At 41.0% G+C, this 21,534-nt stretch overlaps 1 protein-coding gene across 1 annotated transcript in view; it reads right to left on the bottom strand.

Annotated features, from left to right (window-relative positions):
* Positions 1–21,534, bottom strand: part of LOC139632957 (voltage-gated delayed rectifier potassium channel KCNH5-like) — a 136,931-nt gene that overhangs the window by 98,788 nt on the left and 16,609 nt on the right. The window contains exons 5-6 of the mRNA XM_071498259.1: positions 12,886–13,001; positions 6,183–6,575 (exon numbers count right to left, since the gene is read on the bottom strand). Of these exons, the coding sequence (XP_071354360.1) occupies positions 6,183–6,575; positions 12,886–13,001 (509 nt within the window). The remainder of the gene's footprint in view (positions 1–6,182; positions 6,576–12,885; positions 13,002–21,534) is intronic.

Raw genomic sequence — 21,534 nt, forward strand, 5'->3', positions numbered from 1 at the left:
ACAGGAAAAGCACAGGTGGAACTAATAACACTAAAAACAGCTTGGTTCTGTAAAACTAAATGGAATTCAGCCACGTGCTTCTGCTGCTAGGTCATAGTGTGTGGTGTGAAAAAGATCTGTTCCCACTGTTCTTTGCTGCAGTCACAGTGTCACCAAGATATTAAGAATGATTAAAAGTATCCAGTTAGAATACATTATTTCAACATGGTTACCAACACTACTACAGTCCTGACAAGCACAGTTTTTTACCTCCACCAAGGAGGTTGTTTTATCACCACGCATCACCCTCCAGGGCTCCAAAAGTGAGATCAAATAATCTGGATCTGTTGGGGGAAAATGTTTGGACTCTAATCAGTGCCATTCTCACTGGTGATGGTCTTAGTGTTAATACAATGTTTCTAAGCAGCTATTGGCATAGACAGAATGACACTGACATATTTACACTTCTGCAGTTTGTTTTGCACAGTGAGATATCACTGCTGTCTGAAGTTCTGCACATCCTACTCATAACTACAACTAGGACATGGAGTTAACGGCTTGTATTTACCATCTGCACAACATGAACACAGTATTTTTGTGTCACCTCCTCTGCCACACAAGCAGGGCAATAGAAATGTAATATATACTCAGAGAAATAAAAGAAAATGTTACAAAGATCAGAAACTTACTGTCAATGGCAAACGTACAGCCAATTAAACCACATAAAGGATGCTATTTCTGACCAACCATATGGCAGATCCTTAGAAACAGAAGGCCCACTTCCAAAAAATGCACAGCAAGTTAATTAATAGAGTTAAAAAAAAAAATAAAGCGCCTCATGCTTTTATTTTGGTATCAACAACTTTGAAACTTTAAAATGCAGGCAAAGAAAGTGATAAACAAGAGTAAAAAAAAAAAGGTGTTGTAAATGGACAACGTAACAAGCCACTGGTGGTAATGGTGAAATTTTAACATATGAGTGACATAACTATGTCAATGAACAATGTCCAATAGCGCATAGTCTCAAACACCAGCAATTAGACCCAACCGCTGGAAAGAAAAGCAAAGCAGACAGAGAAACAGAGGTTGTTGTACAAAAAACAAAACGAATAGTCAAAGAATGGAAGGTGTGATATCTCTATTCACTTTCTTCCTTTCATTAGTAACTTTTTCACCCATTCATCACTCCATTTCTGATTCCTCTTCATTCCTCTTTCACTCCTTTACAGTGCGCCCACCTTTTCATTTTCCTCCTTCCCTCCATTCCTCCCTCTCTCGATGTAAACACGCAGAGTGTTAATATCCCACCCCTGACTGCACGCCACACAGCTTCCTCCCGGCTCTGTCAGCTTGGCCGTGCCATGGTGGTGGCAACACGCACACCACGCAGAAAGGTCAGCCTGGATTAGCCCTTTCTGAGCTGCCGCGGCGCCTGCAGACCCATGCTGTGAGCCTGCTGGGCTCCTCTGCGACAGCAGGTGGCTTCAGGACCTGCAGGGGTCCCTCCCTGCCTGACTCAAACACCCGCCTCCCTCCACCTCAAAACACACATACACAAATCCTGACTCCTAACACCACCTCTGCTGTAACCTGAGGGAGCATCAGCACAACTCCTCCTGAGAATGTTACATCATTTCTTGCTGTTTTTTAACTGGTGTAGCCTGGCTACTTCACTGCTTTTGTTGATGTTACTTCTGACCTGTATGCATCTTCATGTAGGTGTTGATATTCTTGAAATACAAGAAAACTGTATTTCCAAAATGTCAACATGAACAAACAGAAAGAAAGAGAGGGAGAGAAAAAGCCTTACACTTTCAAGATCCCATATAGTATAAAGGCAGATTTCCATGTCTTCTTTGATTATAAAGCAGGTCTAGGTTCTACATTAATACTGTGAAAGTATCAAAGCCTCAGTCCACAGAGAAATGCACACAGCCTGTATTCAGAAACTGAGGCTTAAAATGAGCCGCCAGGACTTTTGTAACTTTGTGATGTCACAACAAAGCAGTCATTGACCTCAGCCATGCCCCAAGCCCCGTACTGAACTTCCATACTGTGATTTCAATTATACTTCGATTAATTGTGGAGCCCTAGTAACGACTTGCATGGTCCTCACAAGTCATAAATATGTGTGTGTTTGCGTGTATGTGTGTGAAGGTACGCGAGTTGGCAGCACCTGCATATTAAAGCCTGGCACGGCTCAGCAGTGTCTTGAAACCCGCATTAAAATACAACTAAAAATACTTCCTGCCTGCTTCAGCCATCAGACACAGCAACAGGGAAATTCAGTCTGTAAAAAGCCTATAAAAATCTCTGCTGTTCTCTTTCACACTGCACCTTAAGCCGCCCACACACTGTCCTCAGTCAGCATCCATCCATTCCCCCAGCCTGCTAATACGGGGAAGCAGCAACAAAAACGTCAATTTAGCAAAGAGGGGAAGAGAGTCCCCGGCTGCGTCCTCTTTAGTGGCAGGAAATTTACGTGTCATTGATTTCCTCTCAGCCAGTCTCCCGCGCTCGCTGCCGGCTGATGTTTTACAGACAGCAACAGAAAACTCCACGCAGCGGGACCTCATTGAATCCATCAGCGACCGGCAACAAGAGGCCAGAGGACGAGAGACACCTGGACCAAGACGCAGCACCGCTTCAGACACCTATTGAATGATAGATACTGAATACAATACACCATTCAGACTGATGGAGGACACAGTCGAGCAGATACAAACACAAACTTACTGAGCAGCAGGTTTAACACTGAAGCAGATGTATGGGCTCAATACTGGTCTTGAATTAAATATTAATATTAGAGCACCTCATGCTGCATAAAAAAGTGTGTAAACCCTGCAGTGAAGTGTTATTTTCTCTTTGTTTATTCACTCAATAACACTTTCTGTAACTTAAAAGCAGTAATGCATCCCAGGAGCACTGTTACACCTTTAAGCTCCTCACAGCCTGTTACTGTAGTTACTGTTGCAGGGTGTAATTTACCCACGTTTAACATTACACCAGGGCCATGGGAAAGACTTCTGACTGTTCTGGGAACAGCTTAACTACTGTACTAAATCTGTGCTCAAGGTATATCAAAAGTGCAGGTAACCATAGCAACAATGCTCATATTTTACACAAACCCACCAGTTAACTCTAACTGGAGGCAACTGTGGAAGAACCAGCACATCTTCACATCTAATCTGTTATTCACCCACATGAAGACACCTGTCAAGCAGGTCCATGTATGAGGGAAATGGATGGATTGATATTCATAAAGACTTTGGTGACCCACTTACTTTTCCTCTCACGACACTTGCAGGTTGAATGCTTGTCGGTGTTTTTTCCAGATTGAAATGTCTCAACAAATATCAGATATTTCGGCAGGACATACTATAAATATACATGTTACTATATTATCATAACTACCTGCAAAACAAGTAACATTCCCATCATCCTCTGCTGTACTTTGTGTTCAGTACTAATCAGCAAACGTTAGTATTTTGATTACTTTTATATTTGGATATATAAAGTGTCTTTAAGTCTACGATGCCAAGGGATTGGCACATCCAGCCCCAGTCCCCTGACCCTGCCTGCCACCTGGCAGGGAGTCCACCTAGAGCTAGTCCACCATGGATGGATGGATGGATGGATGGATGGATGGATGGATGGAGGGATGGAGGGATGGAAATCATCTATAAAATGCCAAGAAATGGTGAAAAATGTTGAACACAAATCTTCAAACTGCTCCAACAAACCAAAACCCAAGCTATGCATAATACAATAATATATGACAGGTGTTTTCCATGTATCCTTGATAAATGATAATATGATTAATAAGTTATTGAAAGTTACTTTAATAACTTGGCTAATTGGCTTCTGACAGCCAATTAACTGATGTAGCAGATAACTGCTTCACTTAAACACAACAACACCCTTTTTCCTTGTGGAAAGTCTTTTGAGGTAACGTCATGATGTACCAGTAGGTGCACAAACATAATAACACCATGAAACTGATATTTCATTGGTCATTGTGGAATAATCCCTCATCCTACTTGACACAAAATCCTATTTTAACCCCAAAAAATCTAAATTATCAAAGCCAGAAACTGCCAACACACCACTTTGTTGTGACTTTCAGAGAGGCTAAGAAATATATTTAAAAACTCATCAGTTTGTGTGTCAGAGTTTTAGTGTGTTGTGTTGGTGGTAATGTTGTTCCAGACTAGAATAAACTGCGGAGGGAGGTGTGGGATCATTTTTTGGCATTAAAAATGAAAAGATGTTGAAAATTCAGCTGCTGGCAGCTTAAATACTGGTCTTATTATTATTATTATTATTACTGCCGTTCAAAAACTCCTGTGATTAAACCCCCACTTGGCAGACACACATGTACAAACGCAATAATGGATGTTGGTGCACAAACACAAACCCACAGTGTCTGCTCACATGCACAGGCCCACAGATACACAAGTGTTTTTTCCACAAAAAACACACACCCACTCATGAAAAGATTAAATACTCACATATAAAACTGAGAAGTGCACGAGCACAACATTAGTACATGTCACTTGTTTTTTTTTCCCACTTTACTTTCAGTAGACGGCTCCCTCCACTCAGACTGAGGTCTAATTAATTCTGTGGGAAACCAAGTGGAAAATCACCTCTAATGGACTTGCGGCCATATTGATATAACTCCTCGATATCTGACGGGTGTAAATGGCCGTGAAAAATACTCAGAACAGGCCTGATCTCATTATGGAAAATCACCCAGAAATCAAACAGAGAGGTTGAGCATATAAAAACTCTCATTCCCAAAGGCGGAGACATCCAGCTACAGCATCTTCTCAAACTAATTAGACTCCAAATTTGCTTAAGTGCGACGTGAAAGTCTGTGAGAAACAAAGTGACATTAGGTTTCTCTACCAATGTCAAAATCTTCTGTATATCCCTGAGGCCGAACAGCTGATGAAGCCATTATTCCATCTCCCAGACAGCGAACCATCAATATCAGCTTTTGCTCCTCAGCCTGAAGAGGTTCGCTTTAATATCACAATGGAAAATTGTAACCACAATCCCACCATCATTAAACTTGGTCCCAATTCAATTTGATGTATTAGCAGATTTAAATGCATCCATGTGGCCTCAGAGACATCGGGGTACTGACTCTTAAAGTATTTCAATAATGAATTTCAAGCTATTACAGCAGAGATGACTGGCAATCAATTTAAAAATTCAAATTTCTCTGCTCTTTACCAAGCAAACTGTGATCCATCATCACCTCATTCAGAATAAAAAGCAGCTGTAACGTTTGCTAATTAGCAATTAACACAAAGAACAGCTGAGGCCCATGGGATCTTTAGCTTTGCAGGTATTTGATCAAGTATTTAAAGATGGATGAAAGATGAAGGAATCACCAAAGTTAATACAGTTCATCTTGCTAAGTTTTTACCAAATTTCATGAATTTCAGTTATCAGGAACAAGACATTAGGATACAACATCTGGCACTCATGAATGTCTGAACCAAATTCTATGGCAATCTGTAAGGGGTCGACAAAACAACGCTGACGCCCCCAGCCCTACAGCCACACTGCTAACATGGCTTAAAGCCTCTGTGGTTTCATCATCATTTACACCTGGTTGAGGTCTGAGGCAGATCACCTCCAGATGAGGTCTGGCCGATCTTATCACATTCTAATTCATTCAGTCGCAATAAATGTGATTTTCTTCATCCAGGTAAGACATCCAGACACGGACTGCATGTTGATACCGGGTGTAAATGAGGTCACAAACGTCCTCTGTGACTCAGATGAGCCCAGCAGCTGAAACTGCACCAAGCAGCAAACTGTAGGAAATTGATGAGATGATGATTCATCCCCTATTGAGACAACTTACAGTAATCTAGGCACTCGAGAACATGAAGCTGCAACATGGATTGTCATGAACTGCACTGGCCTCGATTCATTCAGGAGCTGATTTTCATACATGAGTTTTATATACTTGAAAATAAAAGTGATGGAAAAACCAAGGCAATGACCATACAGAACCATTTGATCTGTGGGTTTTCATGCAGTTATAAATGCACTCCACCTGTTGAACACTGTTCTGTAATCAGCCCCACATCTCTGATTCAGGATGGAGGTCTGTAAAACTGATCAACCATTGTGTTTCCCCTTCATGCACACCTGAAAACCATCCAAAAACCAATAAATTGTACCTCGTCCACGTTCTCAAAGGCGTTGATGATGTCGTAAGGAAGGCAGGACAGCAGGTCGATGACGAACCAGGTCTTCAGGTAGTTCATGCGGATGAGCTTAGGATCAGAGATCACCTCTCCGCCAGGCCCCACGAAGGTGGTGTGGAAGTTGAGGACGATGTCCACCAGGAAGATGACGTCCACCACGCTGTCCAGCACCAGCCACACGATGTTGTTCTGCTTCGTCTTGAAGGAGACGTTGTAGGGCACCATGATGGCCGTGTAGAAGGTGAGGATGAGGATGACCCAGTCCCAGGTGGTCTTGAAGGTGCAATAGTGAAGGATTATGTGAGGAGGCGTCTTGGGGGCCTCCTGCTTGTACTGGGGGAGGATGTCAGAGTTAAGCTGCAAAACCTGGAGACAGGACAGAACAAGAAACCTTGACTCAGTAAACTCTCCATTACAATTTCTTGTTCCCTGTATGAACACACATTAAAACACACTATTAATGTACAAATTAATTAATCAGATACCTCATTGGGAAGTTTATTGTACAAATCAGTGTCACGTAGATTCTTAGACTTTCCACTGACCATTTAAATTACTTCTTTAAATCCACACTTTAATAGACTGTAGCTGTGTTTGACACTGACAACGTTTGAATCTGATTTATTCACTCGTGTTTACTTTCATCTGATCTTATTTTGATGTATTTCAATCTTTTTTAAGGTCCCATATTTTCAACCATTCCGGTGACTGCTTTGTTGTGACATCACAAAGTTACAGAAGTCCTGGCGGGTCATTTTAAGGCTCAGTTTCTGAATACAGGCTGTGTGCATTGTGGACTGAAACTTTGATACTTTCACAGTATCAATATAGAAACTAAACCTGCTTTATAATTAAAAAGGACATGGAAATCAGTCTTTATACAATACAGGACCTTTAATGTGTATGGCTTTATTTAATTATTTCATCATGGGTGTTTGAGTTTCAAAAAAATTCTGTAAAACATTTTGCAAACTCCACTTTTAAATAAAACGCTGCTTTTCTCGATTAATATAATCCTGAATAACAAAAAATAAAAACAAACAGTCTCAGTCCATCACCCTATGACTGCTATGATTCATTAAATAAAAAAATAAAAAAAACTTCACACATTCAAAGATGTTCAAAAAAAAAATAAAACTTATCTTCACAGTTCAACTCTCATGGCTTCACACGTCTTCTTGACTCAAAAAACCAGAACTTTATCTATTTGATCTTATTTTATTCGTCATGATTTCTGGCCTAGTTTTCACACTTTACTTCTGTAAAGCTGAGACCAATAATAATGAACCTCCCTTGTTGTCTCATTTCCAAGGTTTTCAAATTACAGATATTGTCTTTACTGAGATACTGGTCATAATACATTTCATTTTTTCAGACGTTATTGTCTCAGGTCTCGGGTTTATGGATTTAAAGTATTTAAGTGTATATATTCTTAAAAACAACTCTTGGCAGCTATTTGAGTAAATCACTGTATTGTGTATTTTCTGTATGTAGTTAGGTTTAGTTTTATTCTTTTCTGAGATTGTTTTGCATTTATACATACAAGTACATGTGAGAATTGTGGAGTAAAACAAGTTAAACGTCTCACTTTCATCTGAGCAATGACTTATTGATTCATCCAAATGTACTTGACTGTTGTAGACCAAGAAAAGTTATTATGTCTGTTGTATTTCTAATCGTCAATTATATTTGTAACAGAAGCCTGAGGAAGAGAGTTATACATTTCTACATTTTTATGTCACCATATAAATGCACTGTTTCAAAGGATGAAAGTGCTCAGACTAAAAAGAGAGAGCTGAAATTAAATTAGTAAGATATATGACAGATTAAGCAGTAAAAAAGTGAGCATAAAACTCTTCTATCTTGTTTTTTAGTCTAGTTATAATTACCCCCTGCTGCGTGTGTTTAGAGAGAGGGGGACAATAGTGCAAGAAAACTATATTAAATCAGAGATGTTTCTCCTCTCTAGTTTTTATCTGTATTCATATTTTCTCTGTGACAAAACCACATTATGAATAAATTTGGCTTGAAATGAGACAGAGACAAAGGAGAGCTGGAATGAGAAAAAAAAAATCCAATGAGAGGGAGAGATGTGCGTTGACCAAGGAACCAGAGGAAAAAAAAAAAAAAATGCCCATTATGTTTTGCAGCGTGGTGATCATCTCTCCTGCTGAGCTCGGCCTCTTCTGCATAACGCAGACTACATTAAATCAAGCAGACAGCAGTTTGATTTCCTCTGCAGGCCACACACTCAGATCACACATCAGCCACTCAGCTCATTTTACACCAAACTGCATATTATTCTGTTTGTATCCAGCTGCAGCAGAGAGGAACTGTGATGTAGTCTACAGCTGTAGATATATAATACATGACCAAACCTCCCAACGCGTCCCACTATTCAATACAAACTGCCACCAAATCTTTTCAAAGTAACCACCGCAGTACCAGTGGTACTTTTACTGCAACCTTTATGACTCTCTAGTAGTAACACTACTGTTTCAACAATTACTACTAATAAAGATACTAGTACACCGATGATGATAATGCTGCTGCAGTTAATTACCCCGTCTAGTCTGAGTTACTGCTCATACTGCTAATAATACTGATGATGATGATGATGATGATATCAAAGCTATTACTGCTACTATAATCAATATATCAACTAGATGTACAACTACTACCAATAATAATATTAATCATGCTGCAATAATTACTGTTATTTCTTCTACTACTACTACTACTACATTGGCGTGACTACTACTATCCCTAAAATGACTAGTAACACTGCCTATATTAATACTACAGCCTCACTACTACTTATAGTACTACTACTAGTGTTGTTGCTACTAATGCTTCTCCCTCTTCTACTACTGTTGTGACTATTAGCACATCTACTGCTACTACTGTTGCTACTACTCGTACATCATCTATTACTACTTGTACTGTTACTACTGCTATTATTCTATTAGTAGTCTATTACTTTTTGTACTAGGGCCTCTACATTTGCACCACTACTGCAACTACTACAACTGCATCTATTTCTAATTCTGCTCTTACTACACATGTACTACAAGTCGCACTACTACTACTCCTACTAATGCATGTGGTCATACTTGTCTTGTTATTATTAGTACTTGTCCATGTGTATTACTACTACAACTGCAGCTATTACTACTTGTGCAGTTAATACTAGCAAATATGCACTTGCTACTGCTACTACTAGTACTACTATGACAAATAGTTAACAATAGTCTGCGATGACTACAAATAATCATGGCAATAGTGCCATCTTCATCATGATGAAGACTTCCTGTTCTCCTAATGTTAGAAACATTTAGCGTTAGCCCTGGTTAGCCTGGGTTAGCCTCAGTTAGCTCCATTTGTCTTCACAGTCTGATCTTTAGTAACGTGACGGCCGAGCTGAGGATCAACAGCGAGCTTCATAACAGCAGAACTGCGTCTCGTCTACTCCTCATCATCAGAGCCGCCAATCAAACAGCTCCCGGTCAAGAGCGGCACCGCCACTCAAAAGTGACACTGAGCAGCCCAGCGGCATTGTGGGGAGAAACAGGAATAAACAGCTCTGCTCATGTGACACTTGACAGCGCCCTCAACAGAAGACGCCAGCTGTGCCTTTCAGGCTGAGGAGCAGATGGATCACCTGCGATATCTATTGAGTGCACTCAGGACATTATGCAACCCTCTGCCATCCAACGCCAGCCTCCAAAAACAGGAAAGTGGGTGTATCAGCTCGTCTCTTCCCCCTTCCTACCTCTCTCCAAACATAACTCCTTTTTTGTCTTTACGTTTCCCTCTTCCTTCCTTCCACATCTCTCTCTCACATCCTCCTGTCCTTTACTTGCTCCTCTCCTCCCTTCACAACCTTCTGTCATTTCCTCCGACTCTTCCCCGGCCTAAGATAATGAATGACAACATAGCTGTAAGAACATAATAATCATCTTACAAGTTGTGTTGAAAATTCTGTGTGTGTATTATCCAGACATGTTTGTAACAACAGCAGTGTGTTTACATAGCAGAGCTAACAGGTATGAAGAAAGCATCATGGATGAAGGAGAAAATTGTGTTTCTGAGCTGCTACTTTTTTCTAGTAATTAAAGTTTGTTGGATGCAACGAATGAACCATTGTTTAACCATTGTTAGGATCATGAGTAACTCCAGGAGATTACATTGAGTTACAGAAGCTGGTGGAACAGAGACTGGGCCCAGAGTAGTGATACTACGATAACAGAAATGTAGTAGTCCCTACCAACGCCAGTAAAAATCCACGATTCTAAAAAAAAACAGAAAACAACAGAAGCCGCTGGACACACAGAATAACACATGCACACACCTCACTCCATATAGTCAGTGTGCAAGCAGTAGTTTAAAGGTCCCATATAATATAAAAGTAGATGTTCATGTGTTATTTTGATTATAAAGCAGGTCTAGGTTCTGTATTAATACTGTGAAAGTATCAAAGCCTCAGTCCACAGAGAAATGCACACAGCCTGTATTCAGAAACTGAGCCTGAGTCTGAAACTTTGTGATGTCACAACATAGCAGTCACTGCCCTCTGCCATGCCCCAAGCCCCACCCACTTGGATCCACCATCCAACCTTGCAGGATTTGGTTGTAAAGTTATTATACTGCGCTAGTTGGTCCCTGCACTTCAGATCTCTGTTACCCTTTTCCCTTTATTACTTTTTCCTTATTAAATCTGTTTGATGTCCTCCTTCTTCTCCTTCCTTCCTTACATAATTCCTTGTTTCCTCCTACTTCCTTACTTAATTTGCCCTCTGACTTTTTTCCTTCTCCTGCTCTCTCTGCTCCCCCACTCTCATTTCCTGCCCTTTCAGTGTTTCCCACTTCACCCCCCCACTCCTGCTTCACTTTCTCTCCTTTCATTCCTCTCTCTGCCCTCGCCACCTTTAAACGGCCCTGGAAGTGACACTTTTGCTAAAACGCACACCACTGCTCACTTCGTATGATGAGCAGGGAGGAAGCTCAAACAAATTCTGATTAAAGGCGATACACCTCACTCAGACCTTCATGAATAAAACAGGAGGCGGAGCTCCGGCAAGAGGAAACATCTTCTCTCATCTCCTCCCCATCCCGAAATCCATTTTCTAAATTTTCTAGCAACAGTCACGATCACTTGGAGTACCCACACTATCCTGTCTCTCCACCCAGCATGAAATTTTAATGACTCCTGCAGTCCACGGGAGCAGAGGAGGCACCACTCGCTGTGTCAAACAACTGCACTCCTAAGGAGGCTACGACGCGAGTGTGTGCTGAGGGAGGGGTGGGTAAGATGGAGTATGCTTGCATGCCTGTATTAATCTATGAATGCATGTGTCTGTGTGGTTGCTTTAACCCAGCACGGATAAAAAGGTCTTTATGTGGCTGTTAATGTTTTATATGAGGGTTTATTTGTGCAGAAATAATGAATAAAGAGCAGCGAGTTGCAACGGTGGCATATTTGCCATGTATTTGTGCATGGAGGGGCACCAAGTTCCAGGTAAGAGGTTAGCTGCTGTTACTGTGCCACTGTTGGTATCTTTTTATTATTTAATCAAGCTTGAGTTCACTTCCGTGAGGTTTTTTTTTTTTAATATAGAGCTGTCTTCAGCATCGTTTATTTGAAATAGCTGATCCTTAAAAACTATTTTTAAGAAATCTGACAGTTTTGATACCAAGTTAATTAAGAGCACAAGTGAAACAGGAATTTCTGGGTTCTGCAAAATCACACTGACATTTGCAGTGACATTAATAATTAAAAACTCATGAATTTATCTAGACAGGGGTGGCACACTGTTTTAAACCTAATTTAACGTTGTTTATTTATTCCTCATGTATTCAGCAGCATTTAGGAACACCTAAGACCTTTGCGTGGCAAACACCACCAACGAGCTACAGTATGAGATTGGACAGGAAGGGCATAAGGAATACTACATTACACCTAAGTAGTTGAACAGATTATCATAAAGGGAAAATTCTTATCATGATGTGCAGTATAATGGGTGTGCTGCTGCACTGGTAAATGTGTCTACTGTCAAGTGCTGAAGTAGATTTTCATTTATCTCCGAACATGAACAGTAAACTCTTCATTTTCAGAAAAACAAATTAAAGACTGAGTTTTAGAAGCTACCAGTCCAATACATAAACGGGAAGTCACGTAAAGAGTTTTACTTTGAATGACAAAAACTAAAATTCAGGGTAGACATGACTGTCATGTGATGTTGGATTAATAATTTAGCTTATCGCAGCTGCAGTTTTGTGCCCTGTTGTCTGACAGCATTTTGACCCACTCATAGCTCTAGTCCTGTAATGTTAGCTGCTCTTTCTGTTAGCTGATGGTGGCTAACTAGTGAGCAGAGAAATAAATTATATTGCACAATATAACGCTGTGTTGTAAGCTGTATTTCATATCCACATCTGCTCGTAGTCAGTTTAACCACAGGTCATTTTCACCAGTGAGTGAAAACTGGGTATCTGGCTTCCAGCAGAAGTAATTAGTTACTATGGCTCACAAAGGTACCTGCAGTTTAGATACACACCTGCTTCAGAACAAAACTTAAAGACAGTATGACCATTATATAATGTACAGTGCGTGGGGTGTGAGAGTGAGCATGTACTGAATGTGTGAGTCTGTGTACTTTTGTGTAGTTGTGCTCACCTCTGCCAGTCTGGACTGTTTATGGCTGACTTCATGTTTGCCAATCGGCGCCAGCTGCTGCAGCGTGTTGCGGTTGTTGGTGAGCGCACGTGTCAGCCGTGCAAACTTGGTCCATCCTGCAAAGACGAGACATTGATCAGTGAAGTCACAGTCATATCACAGCTGGCACTTCAGCCCTCAGCTGATGAAGACAGAAAGAATGCCATGGCGCGAAAACGCTCTGATGACCACAAATCAAATGTACCTTTGCTGCAACCCTGAATGCTACATTTACATCTTGTTTATATGCAACTAAACTGCAAATACATTGTGTTGGAAACATAATCACTGGCTGGATTATGTTCAGAGGCAAAACACTTCAAACAGCAAAGCAAAACAAAACCTCTGAACCTGCTTCCTCATTGGGCACCACTGCTGACACAGCTCCCCACTTCAACAGAGACGTACTGTGGTTCCAAAATATCCCCACAGCCTCCTCTTGTACTTGCCACTAGAGGGCTGACAGGAACTGAGTTTTTCCCTGGTTGATAGTTCATATTTACAGTACAGCCAGCATGATGTGAATGCAACACAAGCCCTGCCTTCATGGCAAAAAATCCACCAAGCTCAAAGCGTCCTTGAACACAACTGAATCTCCACCAGCTGCAGGGTTTCAGCTCTGCAGCCATCCAGCGTGCTCTGACCTCCATGTAGATGCAGGAGCTGAAGGAGAATTTGTCCTTCAGGGAATCAACACCACAGAAAATCACTGAAAATTTAGCATATGGTTGTCTAATAAATATGAAAGCTTAGGGGAGGAAAGCTAGTTCCAAACCAATTTTTTATATCCATGACTCAGTGTGGTTACAGCTTTTACCACTTGTATACCAATTTTGTGTGAACTGTTTAAGCTAGGACAATCTGGTGCGAGGAAACTCAACTGGGCTCATTATTACATTTCTATTTAAGGCAGATGCTATGAAAATGGCACGTGTGTACACCCTGTGAGTGTTACAAAATTACAAATAGAAACAGAACTTGTAGGAAATTATAAAACCCTTTTATTCACCATCAGACTTCAAAGTTTTTTAAAGTTAGCTCACATTTCGTGAGATAATAACTGCATTACTGTAACACATTACTATTACAGTGTAATTATTGTCAAAACTAATAATTATTTGTCTTATTTAGTGATTAATCTTTGCAAGTGACAGTATCTGACAGTTAAAGCTGAAGACATCAGACATTATCTAAATATTGTTGAGGGCTCTCAGTCTCCACTTTGGAGGATGTTTTGCTCTTGCTACATAGCCACCATTAGCATTAACAGCCGTTTACTTACCAGCCCAGAAGAAACAGTGCTAGTTCAACATCTAACGATATTCACTTACTGACAAGAGCTGTCTCCAGCAGAGCAAGCAGCCCTGTTGTTTTGTTTCTGTCACTTCCTGTGTTCGAATTAAGTTAGCATGCTAACCAGTTAGCCCTGGTCCAGTCAGACAGTCTCTTCACTTTCCGATACCGACTCACTGTAGAGTCCAGTCTGCCCTGACGAAGTAGCTGCTCACAGGACTTATTCTCACCTCTTGTGTTTATGGCTGGTAAGTGAACAGCTGTTAATGCTAATGTTGGCTATTTAGCAATAGCAAAGCTTACAAATAGCTTCTTCAACGTTAGATAGCGTTACTTATTTACAAGTAACATGATGCTGCTCAGCCCTGAATATCCACTATTGATCAATATTAAAATATCGCCTCAACATATTGATGTGATTTTCTTTAAAAGAATGAGCTAAATGCACAGTAAACTAGTGTTTGTTAATGTACGAACAGACTCAACATTCTGGAGGTAAGAAGTCAATTGTTTCACTACTTTTTATATAGTAAAATAATATTTAGTGCAGCTGTTTTTCTGACAGTGGCTTGCAGAATGTGTTTACTGGTAACAGTCTCATTTTGTAATTTGGCAAACATTACTCATGAAATTCTCAATGACTGAATGTAGCTGATATGAACTTAAAAAAAGAAGCTTGATTGTGGCTTTTATTATATGGAGGACAATTCAGCGCAGTGAGGTCAAGGGGACAAGTTTGGTTTAAGGGGGTCATTGCCGCAATGACACGCTCTGGATCAAACCATTTTATTCCACAAATATCCAGTCCTTAATATAATCTTAATGTGGTGGTTGATAAGCATCTTATCATGCTGTTTAAGAAGTGCTAGTTTATTATTATTATTATTATTAGTGTCATGGAAATGCAAAGGAAGCTTTATGAAAAATGATCCTACTGTTTGAGTAAGTGCAGTATTTCTTCCTCCTCTTCCATTATAATATTAAAACCATTAATGCAGAACATGAGGCTCAAGTGTTCCTGTGTTTCAGACGGAAGTTCCTCTAATTAATACCAGCCTGTCCAGCTGTGGTTATTCTCTTGCCATGGGGCTGACCACACCGCTGCTGAATGAGGCCAAACACAATTTCGGAGGACGGGAGCTCTTACTGTACTGCTCTAAAAATAAAATCAAATGTTTGAAAGGGCAGAGAGTAGCACAACAGAGGCACACCACATACAGTAGTTGCACATCGAGATCGACCCGACCCTTTGAAGGGACCATTATGAATAAAAAGTGGACTCTGAAATAGCTTTTAACCCTCAGGCTTCCAGCCGCCTGACCCCTTCATTCTCTGTTCAAATGGAGGGAGCCAGTCACTTCTCTGTGCAGTGGTGTGAAAACAGCCAAACACAACATGGTACTGAGACCCATATAGGATAACTATCAACACAATACAAAGTCTACAGCAGCGTCTTTTATGTGATTTTCTATATGTTAATACTTAAAGTTGGCGCTGTGCAAACATAGATAATAAGCCTGGGTGCTCTTAGCCAAAAGTGGAGATTTTTTCAATATCATTCCTGGAGGAAAACTGCTGCAGTAGTGCTTATGTAACTCACTGTATATTGTACATTATATTGTTGGACATAAGTATTGCAGCCAGGATCAGATGAGCCTCAGAGATGACTGTCAATTAACTTGCTTTTCTTCAGCAAGACCCGTGGTGTGAAATAAAACAATATCTATCCAACTACAATTTGAAACAGAGAGATGTTTTCACAGTTTCCTACAATTCAATTGCTTCTATCTGACAGCTGCAGTTACTAAATAGTTTGCATACAAATTGAAATCAGGTCAAAAACATAACCTCCAATAGACAAAAACATTATATCTCAGCCTTGTTCAGCTTAATGACACAATACATTTCTGACATTAATTAAGATAGTTTGACCAAAACAAAGAAAATTTAAATTTTATTTAATTTTTGACGTTCAACAGCAGCTCAGTCTTCTTCAGTGGACGGAGTTTGCTGGAGGGAGCAGAGAGGAGATCTCCCTGGCACTGTTTCCTACAATAATTCCTAAAAATGCCATTTGAGAGGTTAAACTAAAGGTAGCAACAGAAAGGAGTAAAATACTAGAGCACAAAAGGTTTTCCTCAGCAAAGTGACAAAGTTACAACAAAAGAGAAAATCTTTGAAGTAAATACTTCACAATAGCTACTTTTTGAAAACAAAAACAGTCCACAGTCCTTTTTACATTTGAACCTTGAGTCAGCTTCAGTATCATTTGTTAAACGAGTCATTAGTGAAGTCAATGTGCAGCAAACCGACTCAGAGTGAGGGGGAAAAGGAAACAGCAAACAACAACTGACAAACTCTTCACCTGGCAAAAGAATTACACGTCTACTTTTGCTTTGTCCCTTGTGATAAGCCACTGACATGTTAAGCTGCTAAACACAGCGGACCAGCAGCGCAAATGTAGATGTCTGACTCAGCAACATCTGCAACATCTGGGTAGAATTGAAATTAGCAAAATCAGACAGTGGTTGTACCTGAACAAAACAAACTGTAGCTGGAAAACACCTGAGGATTGATGCATCTTGTTGGTTACAAAGTGAACTTTTCATCTGTATGATAAAGATGATGAAGGAGGAAGCTAGGCTAACTGCTAACGCTTGTTTACTTCTGCTGCAGCAGAAGTTGGACTGCAGGGCTTTTACTTGTAATGGAGTGGTCTTCAGTTGTGGTATTACTCCTTTTACTTAAGCAAAGGTCTTGAGTGCTTTTTCTCTGCTGCCTAAACAGTAGCAGCAGTTGCATAATTCACTGTATAGTGTGCATTTATAATAGAGCAGTACAATGCCCTAATGTGTTCAAGAATAATAGCAGAGCATTGGCATGGAAAGCAAGTCAATGTGTTCTTTTTCAGACCCAGAACCACTTTCATCGGGCAGTAAAATGGAGGAATTGGTCTTGGTGGCGTTCATGTAAATACATGCTGACAGCTTACAGGCCTCCACCGTACATACTGACACAGAAGGACAAAAGGACCTCACATAGAGGATGAAGAGAAACTGCAAGACAAGTAAATAAGAGGTCTTTTTTCACAGTTAATAATAATGCTCCTGCTATGGTTCCCCTCAAGAATGCAACGCTGCCTGATTTATCAGACTGGAGCACAATGGAAGTGGAAATATAAAAAAAAAAAAAAAAAAGAAAAAAAAAAGTAAAAGGCCTGAGCTAAAAATAACAGGAAAGCAAAACTGGTGCATGCACCACCAAAGTGAATTCTGAAATAAGATTTTGATCAGCAGTTCCACTCGGCTCGCACCAAACTGTAGAAAACGACAAAGATTGAATTTACAGACAGTGGAGTGGTTTGTCCTTCAGGAGGCAGACAAACCGACACATGTAGGACACCTGATAAGCACACGTCCAAGTTTTAACATTTAGCAGGGAGGTCTGCATTGTGCTGCTCTGACTGTGTGTGCACTTATTAACCAAGCTGGGATACTAAAGAAGAGGCGGAGGGTGGGAGGGTTCAGGTGTGTCGCTGAGGTTATCACATGAGCACAGATGTCTGGTTGAATTAACACCACAGCACCTCAGAGGTGCATTAACATGTCGTGCAAAAGGCTGATTTACATGTTTGTAGTTTGGACCAAGGGCTGAGCTGCAACCCAAGACTAAGCCAGCAATATTAGCTTCTTTGTGGTTCTATCCCTATTGCAAGGTATGAGGTAGAATTTATTTTCATTCTGACCATACAGGGAAAGGAAGCCAAAAAATGTCCTGATCCAACAGCAGCGGAACTCCAACATGCCAGGGGCCTATTTCACAGAACAGATGTGGAGGCACCCCTGACAGATCTCACAGGGTGGCATCATGTTTCACAAGTGATGGTTGCAGATATAGATTTTTACTACAGGGTTCTCAAAAACTCACAAATGGGCTGAAAGTATGGCCTTTGTTTTGGTCACAAACACAAAGTAAGGAAATCATCTCATGGTGCAAATTTGCTGAATCAATTCCCTGGTTGGTGCCAAGACTGGCTCAAATATTGGTCCAATTCTGGGGGCCAACACTGGCCCAAAGCTGGCTTACGTATAGCTACTTTGTATCAATTTATGAGCCTAATTAATGAAATCAACCATTTTTAAGAAAAGACCAAAGGCAAAATTGTTGAGTAATATCATTTTCATTTGTTTTCATTCCAAATCAGTTTCCTTTAAGTTACCCAAATGACATTTTAATGAAAGACACGATCACAGAATTCCCTTCAGTAATTTTAAGGTGAAAATCACCATTTTTAATAACGTCCAACAACAACTGCACTGAACAAATTTAGATTTCAAAAGCAAAAATGTTCTACTTAAGCCCGAGGATCCTGTGTGCTCGCCTCAGTACTCGTCACTCATCCTGATCAACTGTCTCCCTGAAACGATGTCTGGCCTGAGGCTGAACTAACATCCATCTTTACAGGTGCTGACAAAGCAAACACTGAACAGCCCCCTGCAATAACAACATGCGGCTGAGTTTTCTGCCCTGCCACATGTTCAGCTTTATTGTTCTTTCTTTTGTTGCCCTTTTTCCTACATTTGCTGAGATGACAAACTGAACCTGCTCTGTCGCCTGTGGTCTCGGCTTGATAACCACGACCTGCGGTCGCAGCACACAGTGTTCAAACTAAAATGCTCCAAAATCTATGAACAGGCACCTGTTCAATCTGGCAAAGGTGATGGGAACAGCATAAATCTGTGCTTTTCATATGCTCACCTGATGATACACCTCACTATCAAATCAACAAAACTGGCTGGTGACTCCACGGGTACGCCAAAAAAAGTATTAGTAAAAATACAGAATGCAGCGCACGTCAAAAAGAGTAAAATTAGGAGGATGATTTGGTCCAAATGGAAAAAAAGGAGCAATTTGAGGCAGAATGCAGGCATGAACACAGGGTCACTGGGTGCAGATGCATTTAAAATCTATTGTTGTTTAAAGTTGAGGGTGGACATCTTTAGTCGGCCAGGATCTCTCTCCCACTCGGCTGATGCTGACGTGTTGTGGCGTGCTGAGCCACCGGAGCCGCTGGAGACGGAGCCGAGAGCAAGTTTTGGTCTGCAGCACGAGCAAACTCAGCTGCCAGGGCCTGTGGCAACAAATCCCCCTCCCTCACAAATGGCCTCTCCCGCCCCTCTAATCAGTGGGTGGGTTAAACTGCAGCCCACAGTACGCTGCTCTGTGCCACAGCGGAGTGATGGTGCAGCCTCACAGTGGCCCAAACAAGCTGTACTGTACTGAAGTACATATAGTGTACTGGCTGGCTTCAGTCTGGCTGCAGCACGTCAGTCAAACCCCCGAGAGCCATGTGCAGCCTTGTTGCCAAGGTGATTTTGTTTTACTGTTTTATTACTGCTTATATGAATGTCTACAACTAAACATCTGTTTACTGGTGCAGTTAACTTTTCATTTGTCAAACAGGAAAACACTATAAAATAATGAATAAATGAAATGATTCTGGTAAAAGCTAGTGCATGGCCCTTGACTTAAAGGTCCCATATAGTTTAAAAGTAGATGTCCATGTGTTTTTTGATTATAAAGCAGCTCTAGGTTCTATATTAATACTGTCAAAGTATCAAGCCTGAGTCCACAGAGAAATGCACGCAGCCTGTATTCAGAAACTGAGCCTTAAAACGAGGAAATCAGGACTTCAGAACTTTGTGATGTCACAACAAAGCAGTCACTGGCCTCAGCCACGCCCCAGCCCAGCCCAGTCCTGCAGCTCTCAACTATGTTTGGTTAACCTCCTGTTCTAAGCCAATTTAGCCTGACTGCTAGCTGGTAACATAAAGGAGTCTTTACAGACACCGGCTGACATGAGCAAGAGATTGATTTCACTTTTGTGGCACTGAACACAACACATGGCTGTTGGTAATGCTACTATACACTATTTAGTGAGTTTGCTGCAACACACACACACCAGGTGAGATTTTTCTAGCCCAGCAACAATACACACATCCACACATTAACCCTCTCTTAAAGGGGTACACATTTCCTTTTAGCACTAAGAACATTGTTCAACAGCAAATTGGATAGTTTCACGGTTGCATCACAAAACCCCAAGCGTCCCTTGGTAATGGAGCTACGAGTAACAAACAACCAATCATTTAACAAGTGTGTTGTGCGGTTGCAGCAACAACAACAGAAGTGTGGAGTGAGAAAATGAGAGCAGCTGGTGAGGACAGTGAAGAAAGTGTTAACAGTAGGGACAGTCAGCTCAGCAGTGTGGCAGTGTGTGCAGGAAAACCGTCCCGACCAACATGCAACATGTCGTCAGTTACAACCAACATCTGCTGCATCTCAACAAACAACCACAGGCAGTGAACAATGCTCAGCAACAACACCGTACCACTTAACATCCAAACGCAGTGCACTGCTTTTCTCCTGGTCTGTACTGAAAATAGGTCATTAAAATTATCTAAACTATTGATATTAAGTGTAATGGAAATCTTTATCATGATAACATTTTTTGACATGTTGCCCAGTCCTAATTCTACACAACACAAACATTAAACTCAACAACTCAAGAAGAATGATGAAGATCCAGCTATTTATCAGTTTATTTCACAGTTGGCTGGACTAAAACATTAATGTCAATTAAACTATATTTTGTTGCATTACAGGTTATTTCAGTGTTTATACTTTCTGTACAGTTTTCAGAAATGTTAAGCAAAGTGACGTATCATGATGTCTGATGACAGAAAACCTGAAGTTTGCTGTGAGCAACAACTTCATGTGACTTACACAGACGTCAACACACTGATGTGACAATATTAATTACACTCAAGCTCTAATTGCATGTTCAACCCATGTTATGCATGTGTCACTGAGTGCACATAATAAATTAATAAACAAATCACACGACACACTCTGGGAAGGTCTCTGCAGTTGGAGCTGGGGGGGGTTCCTATAACTGCATGTGTGCGCACGTGTTTACATTTGTGTGTGTGCATTAAGAAGGGGGAAGGGCGGGTGGGTGGGGGGTGGGGGGGTCCTTGTCAAAGGGCAAACACACCCGCTCAGCGGCACCAAGAACGACTCCCAGGGCGGGAAGCTGACACTGTGCATCAGTCAGGGCATGGAAGACAACAACGCCACCCACATCTCCTGTGATTCCTGACAGCACCACAACCTCCTCAAACACAACCTGACAGCTCGAGACCTTCCCACATCGCAGAGGAACAAGACTTGACTCAGTCTTTTTTTTTTTCCATCCAGCCGCAGCTCGGATGGAAAAGAAGAGCGGAAAAAAAGATTTGTAGCAAGCAAAAATGT

Source organism: Trachinotus anak, unplaced genomic scaffold, assembly GCF_046630095.1.
Source record: "Trachinotus anak isolate AG129_WGS33_773 ecotype Australia unplaced genomic scaffold, CSIRO_AGI_Tana_v1 ptg000015l, whole genome shotgun sequence".
Lineage (NCBI taxonomy): Eukaryota > Metazoa > Chordata > Actinopteri > Carangiformes > Carangidae > Trachinotus > Trachinotus anak.